Source organism: Rhinatrema bivittatum, chromosome 6 (genome assembly GCF_901001135.1).
Source record: "Rhinatrema bivittatum chromosome 6, aRhiBiv1.1, whole genome shotgun sequence".
Classification (NCBI taxonomy): Eukaryota; Metazoa; Chordata; class Amphibia; order Gymnophiona; family Rhinatrematidae; genus Rhinatrema; species Rhinatrema bivittatum.
The window spans coordinates 278,335,319-278,357,900 of record NC_042620.1 but is presented as its reverse complement, the minus strand read 5'-3'; the positions used below and the strand labels follow the sequence as shown (position 1 = coordinate 278,357,900).

The 22,582-nt window shown below is 44.1% G+C and overlaps 1 protein-coding gene across 1 annotated transcript in view; it reads left to right on the top strand.

Annotated features, from left to right (window-relative positions):
* The window catches only part of FAM155B (family with sequence similarity 155 member B), a 329,423-nt gene extending 316,141 nt beyond the window's left edge, over nucleotides 1-13,282 (top strand). Inside the window, exon 3 of the mRNA XM_029607278.1 lies at nucleotides 5,670-13,282. Coding sequence (XP_029463138.1) covers nucleotides 5,670-6,049 — 380 coding nt within the window. The 3' untranslated portion in view covers nucleotides 6,050-13,282. The remainder of the gene's footprint in view (nucleotides 1-5,669) is intronic.
* The last annotated feature ends 9,300 nt before the right edge of the window (nucleotides 13,283-22,582 follow it).

Below are 22,582 nucleotides of genomic sequence, written 5' to 3'. Positions count from 1 at the left end.
GATCTGTATTGGGACCCTTACTGTTCAATATATTTATAAATGATCTGGAAAGAAATACGAGTGAGATAATCAAATTTGCAGATGACACAAAATTGTTCAGAGTAGTTAAATCACAAGCAGATTGTGATAAATTGCAGGAAGACCTTGTGAGACTGGAAAATTGAGCATCCAAATGGCAGATGAAATTTAATGTGGATAAGTGCAAGGTGATGCATATAGGGAAAAATAACCCATGCTATAATTACACAATGTTGGGTTCCATATTAGGTGCTACAACGCAAGAAAGAGATCTAGGTGTCATAGTGGATAACACATTGAAATCGTCGGTGCAGTGTGCTGCGGCAGTTAAAAAAGCAAACAATGTTGGGAATTATTAGAAAAGAATGATGAATAAAACGGAAAATGTCATAATGCCTCCGTATCGCTCCATGGTGAGACCGCACCTTGAATACTGTGTACAATTCTGGTCGCCGCATCTCAAAAAAGATGATATTGCGATGGAGAAGGTACAGAGAAGGGCTACCAAAATGATAAGGGGAATGGAACAACTCCCCTATGAGGAAAGACTAAAGAGGTTAGGACTTTTCAGCTTGGAGAAGAGACGACTGAGGGGGGATATGATAGAGGTGTTTAAAATCATGAGAGGTCTAGAACGGGTAGATGTGAATCGGTTATTTACTCTTTCGGACAGTAGAAAGACTAGGGGGGCACTCCATGAAGTTAGCATGGGGCACATTTAAAACTAATCGGAGAAAGTTCTTTTTTACTCAACGCACAATTAAACTCTGGAATTTGTTGCCAGAGAATGTGGTTAGTGCAGTTAGTATAGCTGTTTTTAAAAAAGGATTGGTTAAGTTCTTGGAGGAGAAGTCTATTACCTGCTATTAAGTTCACTTAGAGAATAGCCACTGCCATTAGCAATGGTTACATGGAATAGACTTAGTTTTTGGGTACTTGCCAGGTTCTTATGGCCTGGATTGGCCACTGTTGGAAACAGGATGCTGGGCTTGATGGACCCTTGGTCTGACCCAGTATGGCATTTTCTTATGTTCTTATGTTCTTAAGGGGACGACAGGCTCCAGACTGCAACGCAAATCTAATGGGGTTAATGGGCCTCGGGCTGGTGGGGAGGGCCCAGCAGATAATTGATTATGGACATCTGGGGTTTACGTTTTCTCTCTGGAGGTCTTATCGGTCCTTTCCCAACTTTGGGATGTCCACCGATGGATTTGATGCTAATATTTGAGGGGTGATCCTACCATAGTTATTAAATATTGCATATCCTTAGGATTTCTCATATTTTCTACTGTTCTCAATGTTCCAAGTTACATATTGTTTGTGTAATTCTGGATGGAGGGACGATGGGGGAAGGAAGGGGACCTCACTTCACTCGGTGAATTCCCTGCCGATTTTACGGCGGCGGGGGTATTGCAAGGGGGAGGGGGGATGGAGGGGGGGATTAGGGAAGGATAGGGTGGAAACACAGCAGATGGTGGAGGTCAGACCACTGGTTACTATATTGGATATTCTATGGTATCTGGGGTAGGTTTCTGTTGAAAGTAGAGTGATGTGGGATTGATATAGGCAGAATGGAAGTGTGGGGCGGGCTGACCTTTTAATGATGTCTATTAAAATAGTTTCTCTGAATGTTAAGGGCCTTAACCATCCAGCCAAACGTCATAGCCTGTTTAAAGAAGCGCTTAGCTTGAAGGCCAGTATTTTGTTTATTCAAGAGACTCACCTATGCAAGCGGCATGAAGGATTATTGCACCATGCTTGTTTCCCAGTAGCATTTCTGGCTGCTAGTACGCCTAAATCTAAATACACCGGAGTGGGGATCTTACTTTCTAGGGATATTATGGCTCAAGTGGACTCTGTTTTTAGGGATTCCGAGGGTAGATTTATAATAGTGTCCCTTTATGTTAATCAGATTTTATATACTTTGGTAAATATGTATAATCCCAACACACTACAAAGGGAGGTGCTGCAGCGGATTGATGATCAATTGCTTCAGTTTAAAAGCGGCCAGCTGATCATTTGTGGGGGGGGGGATTTTAATTTGGTATGTAACCCCAAGGTTGACTGCTCCAAAGGAAAGGGGCATTATTCTGCAGCCGACAGCAGAGCATTACAATTATTTCTTTAAAAATGGCAGGTAGTTGATATTTGGTGGGAACGGCAACCTAGTGGGAGGGATTATTCTTACTACTCTAAAGCTCACAATGTTTACACCAGAATTGATTATTTCTTTATTGATAATGCCCCTATATGGTGGTTTTTTCATAGTGCTGGAACTGATAATGGTCGCAAATTTTGGCGGTTAAATGATTCCTTAATCAAAGATGGGGCGTCAGAACTAGACATCCGCACAGCTATTAGGGATTATTTAATCACTAATAACACTGAAGGGACCACGCCGGTGGTGTTGTGGGATTGCCTTAAAGCGGTCCTTCGGGGAAAATTCATCGCTTTAGCCTCACATAAAAAGAAAGAAAAGCTTAGACAAAGTCATATCTTGAGAGACAGATTGGCAACAGTGGAAAAAGCTCATAAATTAAATCCCTCTAGGAGTCTTTTGACGGAGTTGGGGGATATCAGATACAAGCTACAACAGCTAGATGCAGATGAGAGGGCTACCAGTTAGATGTAGTTCAACAAACCTATTACGAACATGGTAATCGTGCGGGAAAATTGTTGGCTCACACTTTGAAATCTTGAATGGCCCAATCTCAAATCACTAAAATTAAATTCTCATAGGGGACAGTAGTTACGGTAGGGGAAGGGATTTGATCGCAGTTTAACCAGTTTTTTGCCACTCTGTATTCAAGGGAGGATAGCGCTTCTGAGGCGGACATTCAGAAATACCTGGCAGAGCTTCAACTTCCCAGTTTAGAGGAGTCATTGTCGGAGGGAGTTGGTCAACCTATTACCTCTGTGGAGGTGCTAGCTGCTATCTCTGACCTGAAGCCCACTATACCCCCCCTTTTTTTATAAAAAAATTTAAGGACGTCTTGGGTTGGTCCCTTGGTTGACATGCTCAACACTAAGATCAGGGGGTCATATTCTACTGGCGGCGAATGTGGCGGGCATTACAATACTGCCTAAACCTGGGAAAGAGCCATTGCTTTGTAGTTCATATCGACCCATATCACTTATTAATATCAATCTAAAATTGTTAGCGAAAATTTTGGCAAATCGCTTGAAATTTGTAATTTCACTGTTAGTACATGATGACCAAGCGGGTTTCATGCCTGGCCGAATGGCAGGTGACAATATCAGAAAAGTGGTAAATACAATTCACTATGCTAAAATGCATTCCATTCCCTCACTACTCTTTGGAGTAGATGCTGAGAAGGCCTTCGACAGGGTACACTGGCCCTTTCTGTTTCAGGTGCTACGGAAGGTTGGGCTTGGAGGGGGGTTCCTCACTTGGGTCCAAGAACTCTACAGACAACCCGCTGCATGCATAAAAGTAAATGGGGGGCTATTCTGCTAATTTTGAGGTACAGCGGGGAACTCGTGAGAGTTGCCCCTTATCACCCTTGTTTGCTTTATGCTTAGAGCCTCTGGCTGTGAAAATCAGGGTTCAAGGGATCACTATCGGAGACATAAATTAGCATTATATGCTGATGATGTATTATTTACCTTGGCCGCCCCTGACCGCTTTCTCTGCAGGGTCTAATACCACTCTTAGAAGCATACGGGAAAGTGTCTGGTTTTAAGGTTAATCAGGACAAGTCGGAGATTTTGCCAATTTTTCTACCACCGTCCATGATTCCCCAATTAAATTTGAAATTTCCTTTTAAATGGGCAAAACAGTGAAATATTTAGGGGTTTTGCTAGATTCTGACTATAAAGATTTGTTCAATTTAAATCATCTGCCACTAATTAAAAAACTGGAGAGAGATTTACAGACCTGGGACCGGCTGTCTCTTACATGGCTAGGTAGAATTGCAGCCATTAAGATGACATTCTTACCCAGGATTGCATACCTTTTTCAAATGTTACCATGTATAGTGCCATCTCACTTTTTGAAAGGCCTACAGGTTAGTCTTTTCCTTTATATGGAAGAGGAGACCTCCAAAGGTGGCACGGGTGGTCCTCTACCAAAATAAAAAAGCCGGAGGCTTGGAGGTACCCAATCTTTTAAAGTACTACGTTGCCTCTCAGTTACGAGCAGTGGTGGACTTCCATAATATTAAGGAAGTTAAACAATGGGTACAATTAGAGAGAGATATGGTTTCCAATGTAATATATGACAATTGGTTTTGGGGGGAGGAGTCCTCCACCGACTGATATAGGCTTTCGGTCTCCCTATACGGCAACTATACTGCTTATTTGGCAGCGTTGGCGAAAACCATTGGTGTGAGGCTGCACATATTTTTACTCCACCAAAATCCGGGGATGTGCGGATTTCCCAGCAGGGCGTGAAAGGAAAATCTTTCATGACTGGGCTAAAAAAGGGATGTTGACACTTGGTCAATTTTGGTTTGATCAAGGGGTGAAACCCCTGGCAGAGCTGCAAACTGCGTATCAGCTAGGCACCTCCGATCATTTTGCATACCTACAACTGTGCCATTTTTTGCTCTCTAAATCAGTGCGCACAGATATGATAAAAGGGAAGACACTTCTGGAAGGTTATTGTGATAAAGCTCATTTGATGAGAGGGGTTGTATCAAAAATATTCTTTGCTCAGTGGGGCTGTGCCTCCAATCCTGCGCCATATTAAGGCATGGAAAAAGGACTTGAGAGGGCACCTGTCGGAGGAAGAAAGGGATGTATGTTTCTCAGCAATTGGTCGCAGCTCCACCGCTGCTTCTATGGTTGAAAACGGTTACAAACTGTTGTTCTGATGGTATATTACCCCACACTAGCTGAAACAGATGGGGCTCAGCAAGAACTCCTTATGCTGGAGGAAATGTGGTCAAGAGGGCGACTTTTATCATATGTGGTGGACCTGCCCATTATGGTTGCAGGTGGAAACCTGGTTCCGTGACCTGGTGTGTGCACCCATATCTTTTACCCCAAAGGAAGTGCTTTTGCATATCCCAGAAGCCAACGTGTCTGAGCACAGGCTCCTACTTCGCGCGGTTGCTCACGCTGTTCGGGGCGAAATTGCTAGACGATGGAAGGACCCACGAGTGCCCTCATTATCAGAGGTGCTACAGAGACTGAAGTGGATCTATTATATGGAGTATCTGACTGCTTCCAGAAGGGATACTGTGGCTAAATTGCACAAAACTTGGCAGGTTTACCAACAGTAGTCTGATTCCAATTACGGTTGCATAATATCCAGGGGGGGGGGAGGGGGGAGGACGGGTTGGGCTTCCTGAGTGGGGGTTAATTTCTATTGGTTCTAATGCATTAGGACCCATATGCAGAGCAATGTTGTCTAGTGATACAGTTAAAATAACTGAGTTTCCTGTTCTTTTCTTTTTCTGTTCAGTACATGTACTTACAGTTTCAGGCTGTATCTTACGTGTATTTGAGTTCCATGTATGATGGTTGCCTGTTATTATGTTATGGTTCTGTATGCAATAAACAGATAATTACAAACAAAAAAAAAATCATAAAAATGTCAATGAGCATAGCATCATTTGCAATGATATAAAAATAAGATCCTTTTCAATGTTTCTTCCTGCTCTGATGATCTCCCTTTTACATTTTAGGGTTGCTAGAAAACCAATTATCCAATGAAGAAGCAGAGTGTTGCGATGTCCGATGGCGCTCCTGTGACCCACCAGCAGACAGCGATTACAATGCATCAACCAAATCTGCGGACTCCGAGTTTTATTACCACCCCAATCCTAGTCACCACCAGCATCATCATCGCTACCATCACCTTCATCACTACCACCACCACCACCATCACCCATCTTTGCTGCCAGTCTCGGCGGGTTCCCGCCTCAGCAACAGCAAACTCAGACTATGTGTGCTGGTACTTATGCTTCTGCACACGATGGCCTCCTTCTCAACTGTGCAAAGCAACAATGGAGTGAGCCTGGAGGCACTGCCTACCCTGGATGAGAATATGACAAGGGAAGAGTGAAAACAAAGAGCGGGAAATAAATGAAAAACTAAGTGAAACAACCTGAATTTTCCTCCCAAGGGCGCACACAATTCCTCAGCAGGAGGCACAGAACTGGGGGATGGCAACCCTGGGAGTTCACCATGGGGCATCCTGGTGAAGAAATACATAGCTCTCTGGTACAGAGGGCCACAGAACACAACTTCGAGAAGGGTTCGGATTCAATGGCCTTTAAAATGAATTCATGCCAAACAGAGGTAGGGGAGAATAGTGGAAGGTAGTATAGAGAGAATGAGCGGGGGTGAGGAGTGGTCCCTCCTTATGCTAGAAGCCTTGGACATTTACCTTGGAGTTACGTTATACAGTATCTAGATGTAATGGAAGCATTCCAGTTGTTACAAATTGCCCTGAGGTGTTACGAGTGGTAGATTTTATATACCTTTGTTCTTGCATTGAATGTATTTGTAGTCCTATAACTGCGACCCTCAGATTGACCAACAAAGGTTGCCTTCTTGGCCCATACTGTAGGGGATATTAATAGCATGGACAGGAATGTTTGTTGTAATTAATGACAACAACAAAATTAGTTGGTTATAAGTACTAAATAAAGTTGCCTTCTCAACTGGCCCATGCAACAGGAGTGTTTCTGGCACGAATAGGAAGTGACCCGGCTAGTTCTAACAGTGATATGTACACACTGCGGACATAGAGCTTACACTGAAGGTAAATGTCCATGGTTGGTTTAGGGGTGAAGTAGAGGTCAGTGTTTGCTATCGTGATTCTGCAATCAATTCCAGAATTTTATCACCTAGAAGAGCTGGTTCTTTGGATCCAAAAGATGTCGTCAGGTGAAATTTATTTTTTCTTTGGTCCTGAATCCTAAACTATCTGATTCCTCCCTGTTGGTACAGAGGTAGAAATATTTGCCAACAGTGCATCCTCCTTTACCAGTCCAAAATATATCTAATGGTATGGGAGAATTAAACCTTCCTTTCTCTCACTCATCTCTGCTGCTCTGTTTCTCCTCTCTAATTTTGTTGTTCTCCCCAAGCCCGGCCATGATTTTTTTTTTTTTTTTTTCCTTTAGCAGATTGAAGGGTGGCGAGGGTCAAATTTTTCTTTCCGTTCTCCAGCAAACTCCTCATGGTATCTTCCATGGTCACCGACCTCGGCCACATTTAAATTAGTGGATTACTTTGTTACACACCACACACAGAACAGGCCAAAGCCAACAGAGCAGGCCCTCCACATCCTCATTATTCTGAGAGCAAGTGTGTGAGAATTTTGCTGTGATTCTCACCCTTCCCAAACCTTCAGACGTGATCCATTTCTCATTTCATTTAATGAATAAAATAACATATGAATACAGTTGCAGATTCAGGATTGCCTAATTGTGTATGTTGATACAACTCATGACCATACAGTATTGCTGCGAGTCTATAAAAGTGACTCCGGTTTATAAGTATAAGGTATGATGGGCATTCTTTTGCAGTGAATTCTTTCACATCTTAGTCAATACTGAATGGCTATAGCAGCATAAGCCATGATCTTTGTTTCCCTTGTTTCTGCTGTGAAACTGTTTTCTGAAATGGCAGTGGACAATAAGGTTGTTTAATTTTTATGAATAAAATTCAGAAAGTATTCCTTTTGTATGTGGAGTGGTGGAGAGGTATTTAGGAGTGAACGTAACATGGGAAAGATGGGACCCGAGGCATTCTCTGCCCTCCCATAAAATACATACTGACAACATTTTGGGATACAAATAGGCTTCAGTTTATTCCTCGAAAAACAAAACCTGAGCCTACCCATTAAAACACATAACCCCTATAGTAACACATGTCTCCCCCACCCCCCACTTTCACGCAACTTTGCCATTATGCTACCATGTTCTGATGCTACTTCCCCCCCCCCTCCCCCCCATTGCCAGCCCCCTTATCTCACGGACGCCACCGGGTACCATCCTCCCTGCCACGTCCCAGCAGGAAAAACCTATAGCTCGCACAGTAATCCCACTGTCTGCACATGTCACGTGCAGCAGACCCTGCCTTGCCATGACCCCCACGTGATAGTCTTGAACTGTAACAATGACCAAACTTTGGCTTGGGTTACCCCCCCCCCCCCCTTGCACTGTGGCATAAATCAATACAATCAGAAACAACATAATCAAAGCAAATATATATATATAATATGGGAGAGAGGGTGGGAGAAAAAGCTCTGTCACACACTGACCATTAAGGGATCTTGGGCAGGAACTGCCTCGACCACCAAGTAAGCAAAAAGGTGCCAAAACCCACAATCGCTCCCTATCCCACCCGACACCACTTTCTAGTAGCAACCAATCCCAACTGCAGCTTCGTCTAAAAAGGCCTCTGCAGCTACCCTAGAATCATAGACAAATCCACTCCCCCTAATTCTCCCACCTGACACACACAAACTGATAAGGGACAAGGGAGGGGGGTGGATGCCCTCTCATCATCATGTTACTGGTGGCAGGGAAGACCCTGCCACCCTACCTTATGCTTATTGATGGAACTAGCAGCAGTTCTCAGCCTTTCACCTACTTTCCCCTATCCATTTTCTGTATGCAGCTGAAGATGTAGCTTCAGCATTGCCCAGGAACAAAATGCTGACTTGCAGGTTTGGAGGAAGTGGGAGGTATCCTACAGGGTGCAACAAGCACTAGTAACAATTTTGGGGGGGGGGGGGGAGCAGAGAGGGCTTTTTATTATATTCTACAAGATATCCGATACATTGATTTAAGATTTGCAAATTTATGATTAATTTCAAGATGTTTCCTTTTCAGATCAAAAGTCTGCAAAGAGGAGCTGGCATATGCTTGTACAAAACTCAGTACATCGTGGCTTTCCTCCGAGAAAATACTGTCTCTCTTTGAAGCAGCTGCTGGATAGATCTGATTGACATGTGTATTCTGGACCAATCTCGAAAGTTCTCAGCAAATATTTATACATTTAAAATGAATGTATAGATAATTGTCATTGAACTAACAATGAATTATCTGCTCTTGGCATGCAGATCAGTAGGCAGTTGCATACTAGTTGGTCTGACAGTTGAGTAAATTGTTGATTACTGCCATCATCAATGGCATGAATGATACTGAGATATGATGATTACAGGCTCAGTGTGTCACTGTAAGGTCGGAAAGAAAGCTTTTGTGATTGGGAAAACCCCCCCATAAAAATAGGACTCATCATCATATCAACTCTTGGAAAAATGATTTTAAAATTCCACACTGCTAAGTGCTCAAGTCCTCCTTCTATAGGTCAGTTCATAATGTGATGCCCTTCCTGAAATTAGATAGTTTCAAGAATAGTGATCTTTCTTTTCTGTACAACAATTTTATTCATAATCCCCTTTGGACTAAAGGATTATAGATTATATTAAGTTGCACTCTAGCTCTGCAGTTTTGAGTCCAAGAGCTGTCGTCGTAGCATAGTTTGAAGACTGTAGCTAAGAGCCACTTGGCCCACATAGTCTGCCCGGTTTTTCCCCATCTATGCTGCACTCGCTAAGGATACCGTGTACAGGTACTAAAATGTTAGCAGAGAAAAATGTTTCAAGTATTTCCGAAACTCATGTTTTGTGTAATTTCTGAAAACATAAATTATACATCCAGCACCAGAATCATAGAGCCCAGAGAAGGAGGGGGAAAAGTTTGCTTCATGGCTGACCAATGCCCGGTACTAGAAAATGCGTTGTTACGACTCTCAAAAGAAATTCCAGGGCAACTGGAGTGGAGTCGCTATCGATGCCAACACCCTCCAGCCTTCCCATAGGCTGCCCAAAAAAGGTTGAACGCTTCTGCCATTCTTAGGTACCTCCTGGATTCCTCAACCTTGAGTCCATTTTCATTTCATTCCAGGAGTTTCCCCAGAAGGTCTCTGATGCAGCTGTACAGGTCCCAATATCTTATTTGTAGACACTTCATATTCCACCTGTTCCCAAAGTTGGTCTTGAAGCAGATTACAATAAATGTAAATGAACATAATTTATGCAAATATTTTATCACTTTACTTTTCCTCTCATGGCCAAACCGGCAAATCTCTCCTATCCTCCTTTGCAAAATGAGGGAGGTTTATATGATCAGTGTGTGTGTGAGGCCCCATTAATAACTTTCCTATTGACACCATGTTTGCAGGCATTGGAGGAGGGAATGGGGGACCAAGAGAAATCAGACACAGGTATTTTGTCTGCATCCTCATCTTCCACAAATACATGTACATTATTGTCAGCTATGGTACATCTTATGTCCAGCATCCATTCTGCATCCAGTCTGCACCAAAATCTTTACACTGGGGGTGCTTGAGGATCATGACAGGGATATTTTGAGGGTTTTTTTTAAGGGGGGGTCCAATTATTCCAGAGGTGGCCAACTCCAATCCACAAGAGCTACAAACAGGATATCCACAATGACTATGCATGAGATAGATCTGCATGCACTGCTTCCCTTGTATGCAAATTGATCTCATGCATATTCATTGTGGATATTCTGAAAACTGGGCCTGTCGTCTCTCAAAGACCAGTTGGCTACTCCTGACATATTCCATAAATGCAGTAACGACACGTCCTGACCTTTTTGGTTTGGTATCCAAACAAAATCAAATTTTCAGGATATCAGGGGGGACTATGATATTCTTGAGAAAAGTATTTTGGCAGGAATCCATGTAGTCTCCATGCATGCAATTATATCAATAACCAAAGTTTCAGGAGATGGCAAAGAGGGGTGGGGGGGGGATGAGAGGAGTCAGAGAGATTGTTTTCTGGATGTAGGTGAGCACATGCTGTAAAATAGCTTCCATTAATTCTTGTTCTCTGTTAGCACTATCTTGACATATCATGAGAGGGAAAGGTGGCCAGATCAGTTGCTCTAAAAATCGATGCCTGCACTCTTATGGCAAAAGTTGCTGTTCGAGAGAGAGAGAGTACTATTTTCTCTGCAGCAGATCTTAGCCCTCATCTTTTCGAAAGCACATCACCAGCCCCTACCTCCTATGCAACCAGGCTAACCCGCTCATTTGATGCATGTGTCCCTCTCTTACCCTATCTTCACATCCTCATTTGCATACATATATTCCCTGTGCACATGCATTCATGCTCTTGCACTGATACCCATCATTCATGCTCTCACACAACTATATCTTCATAAAAATATGCCACATACAGTATGCAAAAAAAAAAAAAAGTTTACTGGAAAAATAAATATAGCAAAATGCATCACTTTTAGTTTCCGTGGTGGGGGGACGACTACTGGAGAGCAGTTCTCAGCATCTCTTTTGAGTGGAAGACCTGCTTCCTATCTTCTCTTGTTGCTGATCTCTCCTTTGGCTTGTCCTGATGCCGTAGGATTCGCGTCTTATAGAGTGGCTAAAAGGTAAAACAGCCACTTAAGAAAGTGTCTTCAGACTTACAAAGTAAACTGTTGCATTGAAGAAGGAAAACAAAAGTGTAGACAATATACACACTCCACGTTCAATAAGACCGTCTGTCCCATGCCAGAGCATTCATCAGAGCTTCCAGCCCTCTAGAGAGGGAGATGCATTGTCTGTCTATGCTCCACAAAATCCATAAACCAAACAAGCAAAAAAAGGTAGCCATTTCAACACGCGACCATCCACTGGCAAAACTAGAGTTTGCATGAGAACACATCAGGAATAATGCTTCCAGACCCAAACAGCATGTGCTTTTCCTTTGCATGCAAATCAGCATGCTCAAAACACAGAGTCAAACCTGCAGCACAGTACAGGCACAAAAGATGGATGCAAGCACTGGTCATGCAGTCCGTCACACTTCATATGGTAGTACATACCAAAAAAAGTCAGAGTTACAGGTGTGGTGGGCATGCCCAGGGCCCATCTCTGCCTCAGCAGTGAGGCTTCATTCCCCATCTCTTTGCCTGGGGGTAGGTTACCTGCCACCCCAGCATGTCAGAGACAGAGACTGCATGAAAGCAAACTTGTAGGTAAGCATACACAAGCCACATTGCTGCACAATGAGATACATACTGCAAAGAGTAATACAGGGTGGTCCATAGTTGGCCTCATCCCACCACCCCCGCCTTGTACCAGTCATTGGGGTATCTTAGCAGCAACAAACTCCCCCTTCTGGTAGCCAGGAAGGAAGGGTGCTTTGTTCCAATCTCCCGACCAGGATAATGGGCTTGTGAGTCAGTTAGAAAAACACAAAATAGAAAACATCATGTAGCTCACAGTCTAACCAAACTGACTGCAAACTCCCCAGGCACTATTACTGCCTTTTGTCATGCTCATAGGTCAGATTGGAACCCTAAGCCAAAACTTCACACACACGCACGATGATATGATGGGAAACACTGTGGGGACGTGAGTTGGTAGGAGGAACCTCCAGGGGTACTGCTTGGTTTCCCAGCCTTGTACAGGACAGGCAGCTGGAAGAATAATGCTACGTCCTACTGTGTTGTCGCCATGCTAAGGTCCCTGTTAGGAAAAGAACAGTAGCATGTGATGCTTGCAGTGTCATAGTGTACACTGTACAGTGCCACTGGGCTGGTGCAGTGCACACCTAGCCAGTCAGGTTTTCAGGTCATCCACATTGAATATACAGAAGAGAGATTTTTCTCGTGCATATACATTGTGTGGATATCCTGAAAATCTGACCGGTCAGATGTGCTGCGAGGACTGGGTCGAGAAGCAGTGATGGAAAGGTGCATCTGTGTGCTCACTTGGCACAGTTTAAAAACATCTTGTACTCCTGTCTCACACTGAAAAAAGAAGAGAGAGCATGAGTGGCAGCAGTCCCTCTTTTGGCGCCAGATGTGTCAGATCTATTGTGCATGCCACAGTTGCCTACATGTCTTACTGAGTGCAGTATCCCTCTGCAGAGCTGAAAAGTGACAGGCACAAAGGGCTTCTTGTCATTGGCTTCACGTTCCTCATGTGGGTGATGGATATGCAATACACACGTCCTAGGCCTTGCCATATGTGGCATATTTGAAAGCCAAGTATAGACGGCCCCATTGCCCTGTCTCTCCCACATCTCTTCCCCTTGAGGCTAGATTATGCTGCTTTCTGTTGCACAGCTTGCTTGACTTTTCTGTCTTTTTGCCCCTGCACTCTTTACAGTGTGGAATATAAACCCTGCTGCAGAAACAAAGCTTGGTCTTAAAAGGGTTTAAAGAACTTGAATAGCAAGAAGAAAAAAAAAAAAGCCATCTATAACAGTAACTTCTAAAGTCAAATGAGATATGCCTCATGCAAGGTACCCCAGGATCCCAGGAAAACTGTGACCTGACAGTGCATAGTGCTCTCCACGGAAGCACCCAGAAAGATAACTCCTGAGATTAAATATGTGGAACACCAAAACATTGCTTGTAATTTCTTAGCCGTGCACTATAAATGTGGTAAAGCTATAGACTTGGGAGTCTCTGGCAAAGATAAAATATCCTAAGATATGTACAGTAAAGTATAATCCAGTATTTTGGCAGGTTTTGCACATCTAGCAAGTGTATCCACTTTTTTAAATGTTCCTGTGGTACTCAGGATCTTTTTAGAGCAGAATGAGCACTATAGAGCAGGGATGGCCAACTCCAGTGCTCGAGAGCCACAAACAGGCCTGGTTTTCGGGATATCCATGATGAATATGCACGAGATCGATTTGCATACAGTGGAAGCAGTGCAGGCAAATCTCTCTCATGCATTATTCATTGTGACTATCCTGAAAACCAGGCCTGATTGTAGCCCTTGAGGACTGGAGTTGGCCACTCCTGCTCTAGAGAGAGTTTTATGCAGTGCATTGTTTGCTTTTTATAATTCTAGGATTTTTATGGCGTAGAAGAAATGTAGTAGAGTAAGACTGTTTGTTTTATTCCTGAAGGAAAATGTCTGTAGATTTTTTTTTGCTCCATGTCCTCCTCACAGAACAGAGCGTATTATTTCTCATCCGTTCTCCATGTGGACCCGTGTGTGAGGAGTTGTCAGGTTTGGTAAATGATCGAGGGATTTGGTAAACCTAATGGAGATGTGTTCAGTACCTTGGGAAAGCCCCAACTGGACAGCTGCTGCCTTTGAATCTTCCCATTTGTAAATCAGCTGAAGAAGATTGCTTAATTCCCATTGCTTAATTCTGATTTGTATGTATTAGTGAGTCATTTTCACATCTTCAGAAATCCAGGAATAGCTAAGATATAACGGAAAATGTTATAATTAGTGCAAGAAATGGAATAGCCTTTAATCATGTAGAATCCTATTTTGAACTTTGTATAAATCTATTAAAAGAAATAACATCCTAAATTGGAAATAAGGGCATAATAATACCTTAATTGTTTTGTCATTACAATTGTAAGGTGTTACTTAGTGAACCCGGCACACCAGAAGTGTAATGCTGATCTGGTGGCACTTCTTCCTCTGCCTTTCATTTGGAAGCTATAAGCTCTTGATATAACCCTCCCCCCAAAGAGATCCTTCAACACACGTACATGATTTAAATATCTGTCAGATTTGTAAAAATAGTGCAGTGGTGCTTGATAAGGCTATGTGGTGTGATATACTGGAGTACTATGTTTCAAAAATCTAAACCTTACCACTAAAGGAAATAGTGGTAGAATATTACTATTTCAGGTGTGGTGATGAACGTAATGAATCTGTGCTAGGATCTTAGGCAGAAATGACAACAGAGAGCTGGCAAACTATTAATTCCCTTTCCAAAATGTAGGGGGAGAAGTGAGCATAAGTACTTTGGGCGGTGCTATGAAGAGCTCCGGTCTCCTCTTGCGTGCAGGAGCTGAAGGTAGCAATGTCCTTTGCATGAATTGCACACTCATAGGAGTCCCATCTCAAGATCCTGTGAAGCCCCTGCCCCATCACTGTGACCGCACTTCAACAGGAGGCCAAACTATTTCTGTCAGAATCAGAGGCTAGCAGCAACTCTGATTTAAAAAAAAAAAAAAAAAAAGGGCTGATATGTCTGTGTTTTCTGTGTTTACAGTTCAAAAAAATCTTTAAGAAATCTAAGAAGGAGCATGTAGAAGAAGTCAGGGCCACCATGGACACTGAGATGTTTTTGTCCAGTTCTGGTACTTGCACTTCTTCCTCGTAGTACAATCAGATTCACAGCTGGCAGACCACACTGAGGTGGAACTAAAAAGAAACCAGTTTTTCCAGAAATCATAGGGCCACCTGACTACCACAATAATGGACAGTGCACAAGCAAAGGCTTCACTTTCTTCTCGCTCCTTCAAGCTTCCAGATCAACTGGAACTGGCCTCTGTTGCATCTAGAGTGCAGTGAGCCTGCATCCCTAGCCCCTCGTCCCCATCCTCTCTATAATCCACGTCCCATCCAGCCCAGCTGTCAGTGACAATCCTCGGCCAGGAGCCACGGACCTCAGCTCCTGCCAGAATCCAGTGCGCGTGTACGCTGAGCCTGGCCAATAGAGGTACCTATTTGTTTGATGGCTGGGATTCTCCTCCCCTGAGGATTGTGCCTTCCCAACATCCTCGGCTCCAGCCAGGCACAGGAGCAGAAGGCAGGGCTCCTGCACAGCTGGGCACAGCACTGCCGCTAGCACAGGGTTTATATTTTCCAAGGCAGAGCATGTCGGTTAGGAGGAACAGAGGAAAGTTGAGGGGCATTTCAGTCTGCCAGTGTTCATGAATACTAGGGGTGTGCACAGAAAAGAATTTGTTTTTCATTTTCTTTCTTTAAATTTGTTTTTTATTTCATTTGATAAACTAAACATCAAAGTAAGAGAAGACAGGTGAAATGGAGCAGGAGGGAATCCCCAGTTACTCCGGCCCTTTCCGGTCCCCCTTCAAAATGGCGCTTACTTCATTTTTGCCTTGGAAGCTGCCATGGAGGGGGGTGAGAGGACTCTGAGAAGGGTAAGGGGACAGAGGGAGGCCTGGATGAAGGGGATTTCAAGCTTTTTAAATCTGAGAGCAAGAGAAGGGCTTGTTTTACATTGTTTTTTCCTCTGAGTTTTTTTTCACTTTGAACTATGCTGTGCTCAGTTTTATTTTTCGTTTCTGAAACGAAAGGAAATAGAAAAAAGAATTGCTGAGGGTTTTTGGTTGTGTTTTTCATTTTGTTAGGACACAAGTGCACATCCCTGTTTGATCCCTGACCTCTACTGCAGGCACGACTGCTGGAGCAGATGCTCCGTGTGTTAAAGGTCGTACTATGAGTTTTCCAGAGCTGAGAAATTGGAGCAGTGCACTTTATGCAGCCTCATCTAAACCATAGCGTAGTGGGAGTGGTTTTGTGTTCTTAAAGGCCATTTGTGCCCGAACCCTTCTCAGGTGCTTGTGAAATATTGGTGGTTACTGAGGTCAGACTTACAGTCTTTTCACATAGTGAAGAGTGAAAACAAAACATTGCTGAACTCAGCCTTCAAAATATTCTTTCTCCTGTCCCCTTCCCTCCCTCCCAAGGCCCCGACCTGCTTCCCTCTCTTCTTGTCCTTTTCTCTTTCTTTTACCCCCTCCACCCGCCTTTCTGTCTTTGTCATAAGAAGGAGTCTGCACCTTCTTCAAGGGGACCTACTTCTTATGCCATTTTATACACTGTGCTTAATGTTTAGAACTTTTTTGCACTAGTTCCTATTACTTTTATTTTCCAAGATGGTTTAAAAAAAACATGCTATAATTCAGTTGTATTAAAAAGAATACTATACTAATACTCTGTGTTTCAATAGTCCTTACCTGTACCTGTAATGCTTTCTGTTTTGTTGTATTTTGGGGCAGAGGTGTTTCTCAGCTCCTTGTTTATCCCAGTAAAGAAATAAAATGTTAATAATTGATGATAATTTCTCCACCTTTCCATGAATTTTATTGGGTAGTTACAGCCTTTAAAGCAAATGTGTACAGGGTCCTGGAGATCGAGCGTGCCTGAAGCCAGGAGATGTTGCCCCCTGAACCAGGTAAGACATGCGACTACCATGGGCAGTATGAACTAAATTTTCAATGTTAGCCACCTGGTCCTCCGAATTAAAAAAAATTCTGCACCTAAACCAGAGTGAATTTTCAGAGGCGCTGAATAGACATCTATGTGGCATGCACCTACCTGAATGAACCTGTGTATTCAGATATTTTATTAGCATATTGTGTGTCTGTAAAGAGAGATTTTCAAATATTTACCTGACTGCTTTCATTTCACAGGAACCTAAGGCAATTTAACAGAAACAGAATTGCTCAAATCTGAAGACTGTATTAAAAAAAAATCAATTTCTGAGAAATTCAACCTGCAAACCACCAATTCTAACATGATGGAAATATGGAAACAAAAGGATGTATTGTGCCGAAATAGAAAGTAAAGAGAACGCTAAATGCTACTCGTCTTAGGAATCATTGCCGCAAAGAGGACCAAAGCCAGGAGCCCCATTATCTGCTGGGAATTTAATAAAATCCTCCGTGGCTGGCAAAGCCAGTGATTTCTCACTGAAACTGAGGGGTTAGAACATGAGCAGAAAGATTCTGCATGCAGTCTTTGTTCCACACAGCCAAGCTCTCAAATAAGGGATGTGCAAAACAGGTAATCGCCTGAATTGAGAAATGCTTCTCAAGAAAAGAAAGCACATTATTAAAAACATTTGCACTATCAGAAAGGTCACAGCAAAGCCTGAGTGGAAATTAGGACGGCACTTGGGGAATGCAGATACATCTTTAAAAAAAAAACCTATGCAGTCAAGCAATGCAAACCATTGTAGCCTGGCTTCCTACAGGGAAACCGGCCTTATAAAATAAATTACGTCTGTATACTTCTCGTCCTCCCCTCTTCCTGCCATTGTTCATCCAATTTTATTCAAATTGGTGCCACACAGTGACTCTCACCCCTCATCCCCTTCGTTCACATTTCTTATGTGCCCTCGACACTTTGAATCCCCTTTTCTTGTTATTTCTAATATGAAATTAGGGCCTAAGTCCAGTTGAAATATCTTGGAGGTCACAGTACGTTGTGAGCCCTGAGCTGCCCCAACTCTGGTGGTCACCGTGTCTTTCCACCTCTTCTGTATGTGAGTGGGTGTGAACTGTTGCTAGAAGTATTTTTAAAAATAAAAAACCCTTTCAATCCTGCTGCCAGGTACAGTGCACAATGGACAAATTATCCAGCTAAACAGGCCGATACAGAAAAACGAGCAGGCTGGGCACGCAATTCAGGAGGGCCTATGCAAATTAGGGCCCGCGGTAAAAGGAGCGGCGGCTGTCAGCGGGTTTGACAGCCAAAGCTCAATTTTGCCAGCGTCGGTTCTCAAACCCGCTGACAGCCACGGGTTCGGAAAACGGACGCTGGCGTAATTGAGCGTCTGTCTTGCGGGCCGATTTTTACTTTTTTTTTTTACTTTTGGGGCCTCCGACTTAATATTGCTATGATACAGTTCCCCGACGCCGGCAGAAATTAACGCCAGCCTTTGGGCAGGCGTTACTTTCTGTATCGCGCTAGAATAACTAATAGCGCCCGCAACATGCATTTGCATGTTGCGGGCGCAATTAGTTTCGGGGGGGTGGGGGGGTTGGACGCGCATTTTCGATGCGCTATTACCCCTTACTGTATAAGGGTAAAGCTAGCGCGTCCAAACCTGTATCGGCCTGTAAGTTAGCTAGATAACTTCTTTCAAACATTCAGTGGTATGAACATGCTGAATGTACGTGCCTACAGTTATCTGACTACATGTTACCAAATAACTTAAAAACCTAACCAGTTATGTCCGAATATAACTGGTTAGATTTTAAATGGTCAGATAACTTGCCATTTAACCAAAAAAAAAAAAAGTGCAATTTGGGAAAGCAAACTGATGCCCAGCACCCACCCTCAGTACTTCACAAACAGCCCTCCCACCTCTTAAATCCCTCTGAAACTGATTACAAATATGTTGAGGTCCTAGGTCAGGCCCCCTACCCCCTCCCTGGTTCCATAATGGCCTAAACAGCCCCTTCTCTCACCCCCCAGCCCAACCCTCCCCCTCCCTCCGATCTGGCACCTTTAGGTATGAAGGCCCCTATACTGGGACTGCAGTTCTTGAGTGCAATCCCAGCTGCTTTACCAATGAGAAGAGCAAGCGACTGCAATCACGCTTTGCGTTCTTATTTTCGTGTTAAATATAAACCCACATGTTATTCATGCCTCGAATCATTTCTGCTCCTTCTGAATTTGTATGTACTTATTTAACTAACATTACATGTTTAACATTACAATTAAATTTGCCCCACACTACATATTTTAGGATTTTTCTCACAATCGTGAAGAAAATTTGAAAAAAAAAAGTATTTTTGTAATATTTTGTAACCCCCAGAGAACGCTCTTGTCATTTATCTCTATGCAGTCTAATATTAAAAACCTAGCCTTATGCCTAACTTCTGTTCTTAACTCCAGCCTACATTAGGCTCCATAACTTTTACTTTGTTGTTAACCCCATTTATTTGTATCCAAGTTCAATCTTCCTGTTTATTGTAAGACATCATCTTGTCATGGTTACTGTTTAGAAAGTAAACCGACTTGATTAGTAATTCTGTTACTGGAAAATCGGTATATAAAAGTGCTAAATAAATAGGATAGAAATATGGTGGGAGAAAATGACCATTCGGCCTATCATCTGCCCGGCCACACCAACTATTCAATTTTACAATCCCTACCACTTCCTCAAAGACTCCCTGTATTTATCCCATGCTTTCTTGAATTCAGAAACTCCACTATCCTCAGTTTACTCCTGAGTCTACCCCCTTTCACCTTCATCCCATTGAAAGAGGCTCACCTCCTGTGCATGGAAAGCTTTGAGGTATTTGAACATCTCTAACATATCTCCCTTATCTCACAGTACCATTTTTGATAACAGTAATAGTTTCTTCATATGAAGGTGGATGATTTGTGGACTGGCTGACTAAGGAGTCTGTCACCATCAAGCTTGCTGACACTTTCATGGACTATATTGATTAGTGTCGTCTTGTTTCAAAACATTTTTCTGCTTATTGTCTCTTGTTTATCTCTTATGTTAAGTGTGAGACAATTTCTTCCACTTTCTGTCTAGGGACAAACGTTTACCAAGCAAAATTTTACACTGTAAAACAGTGATAAGGTGTAATCTACAAAATGGGCAGCTGCAGCCCCCTCCACAGCATGTGGCAGGTGGGCAGGCACCACAGATGGGGGAGGCCCTGCCCGCCGTGGGCGGCAAACCCTCACTTCCTGCTTCCATGCAGCGCTCTCATTGGTCCGGGGGAGACTAGGGGATCCCCTTTGCCACCAGTCTGGGCAGCATTGCAGGCTGCCTTTTGGCGCTGGACGGACCAAAGGGGTGAGGGGGAGCGAGGGAACTGGCAAATCAAGCGCTCTCCCATCCTGGTGGCTGCCACATGGCATGTGCATTGCATGCAGGGGGTCTCCCATCAGTGCACTTAGCCACCTGGGGATTGGTCGGTCGGCAGCATTGTTATGGTTTTGTAAGAATGTAAACCCTGGACCGAGATGAGAGATGTCTCTGCCCACAGGGAGGAGCCCTGTGAGCCTCACCATCGGTGGGTGTGGTCTCAGTGACGTAGTACACAGCCATAGTGGAGAAGTCCCAGGCAGGAATGCCCTCCAAGGAGCGGATAGCCAGGAACCCAGAAGGGCCCCCGAGGAGCGGGTACCTAGAGCGTCTGAACACCAAGAGGAGACACTGGAACTGGAGATCCAAGAATGGAGCGGATTCAGCAACGAGAGAAGTCCTTGCTAACTCGTAGTAGCAGAGGGCCGGTCAGCTTAAGTACAGAAGCGGGTTAACGTTATCGGGAGGGTCGCCTCTGAGGTTCCCGCCATGAGGTGTACAAAGTAGGCCCTTGCGTGCGTGCCTTAGGTGATTCCGGAAACAAGATGCTGGTTGGCAGCACCTGCGCCAACCCAGGAATGCCAGGGAAGTTGGTGGTGGTTGGCGGAGGCTGCCATTCGTCCTAGGATTGACTGTGCAAGAAAGAGGTGAGCATGAGAGGTCGCAGCCGTGTGTGACCGGGCGTAACAGTAACCCCCTTCTTAGGGCCCCTCCCTGGGGGTTTTGGCTTCCTAGGATGTGACAGGTGAAATTGACAGATCAACTCCTTGTCGAGGATGTTGCTTGCAATCTCCCAACTATTTTCCCCTGGTCCAAATCCTTCCCAGGATATATGAGGTACTCCCACCATTTTCCATGTTTCTGTACGTCAAGGATATCCTCCACCTGATAAGTAATGTCTTCAGCGGAGAGAGGTTGAGGTTCAGGTGTCTTCCTCGAGAACTCCAACAAGATGAGTGGTTTTAGAAGGGAGATGTGAAAGGCGTTGTGGATTTTAAGAGATGCTGGTAGCTGCAAGCTGTATGTGACTGGACCCAGGCGGCGGAATATTGCAAAAGGCCCTATGTACCGGGGCACAAATCGAGCCGAAGGCAGTTTTAGGCAAATGAATCGGGTACTGAGCCATACCTTGTCCCCGGGTTGTAGCTGCAGAGGTGCTCTGTGAAGGGCATTGTAGAACGTTTTGCCTTGTTGCCCAGCTTTATGGAGAAGCTCTTTAGTATGTTCCCAAAGCTGATGCAGTTCTTGCGCCGAGGCCTGGGCTGCAGGAGAAGATACTTACTAAGGCATAGGTAAAGGAGGTAGAGGTTGACATCCATAGACGAGTTGAAAAGGCGACGATCCTGTGGAAGTTGATGGATGGAAGTTCAGTGCGAATTCTGCCCATGGGAGCAACTCTGACCAGTCGCTTTGTATGGCATTGACATAAGCCCGGCGAAACTGTTTTAGCATGCGGTTCGTCCTCTTGGTTTGTCCGTTTGCTTGTGGATGGTAAGCTGATGTAAGATCCAGATATATATTGAACTTTTTATAGAGTAATCTCCATAATTTTGCTGTAAATTGAACCCCTCTGTCCGAGAGGATGTGCTTAGGCATACCATGCAGTTCTGGAGCTGATGGTAACCCGGGTAGTGCCACAAAATGAACCATTTTAGAAAAGCGATCTATGGTGACCCAGATGGTGATGTTGCTGTTGGACACAGGTAGATCGACAATAAAGTCCGTGGCTATATGTGTCCACGGTTCACTAGGAGCGGGCAGAGGTTGGAGAAGTCCCCAGGGATGACCGGCGGGTGGTTTCTGTCTTGCGCAGGTAGGACATGATTCCATATAGGCCTGTATATCTTCTTTCATCAAGGGCCACCAATAATATCTTTGCAGGGTAGTCAGCATTCTGAATTGACCAGGGTGACCTGCAAGGAGTGAGTCATGGGCCCATCTGAGGATCTTCCTCCTGAGTGTCCGGGGTACCACCGTCTTTCCAGCTGGAACCGTGTGGGTGACTGAAAAATGTACCTTAGTAGGGTCAATGATATAATGCGGAGTATCAGGGATATCCTCTGGAGAAAATGAGCGGGAAAGAAAGTCCGCACGGGTGTTCTTGTCCGCTGGGCGATACCTCAAGAGAAAATCAAATCGGTTAAAAAACAAGGACCAGCGGACTTGTCTGTGGTTCAAGCATTGGGCATGACGTAAGCATTCGAGGTTTTTGTGGTCGGTGAAAGCCGTTATCTGATGTTGAGCACCCACGAGCCATGGGTGCCA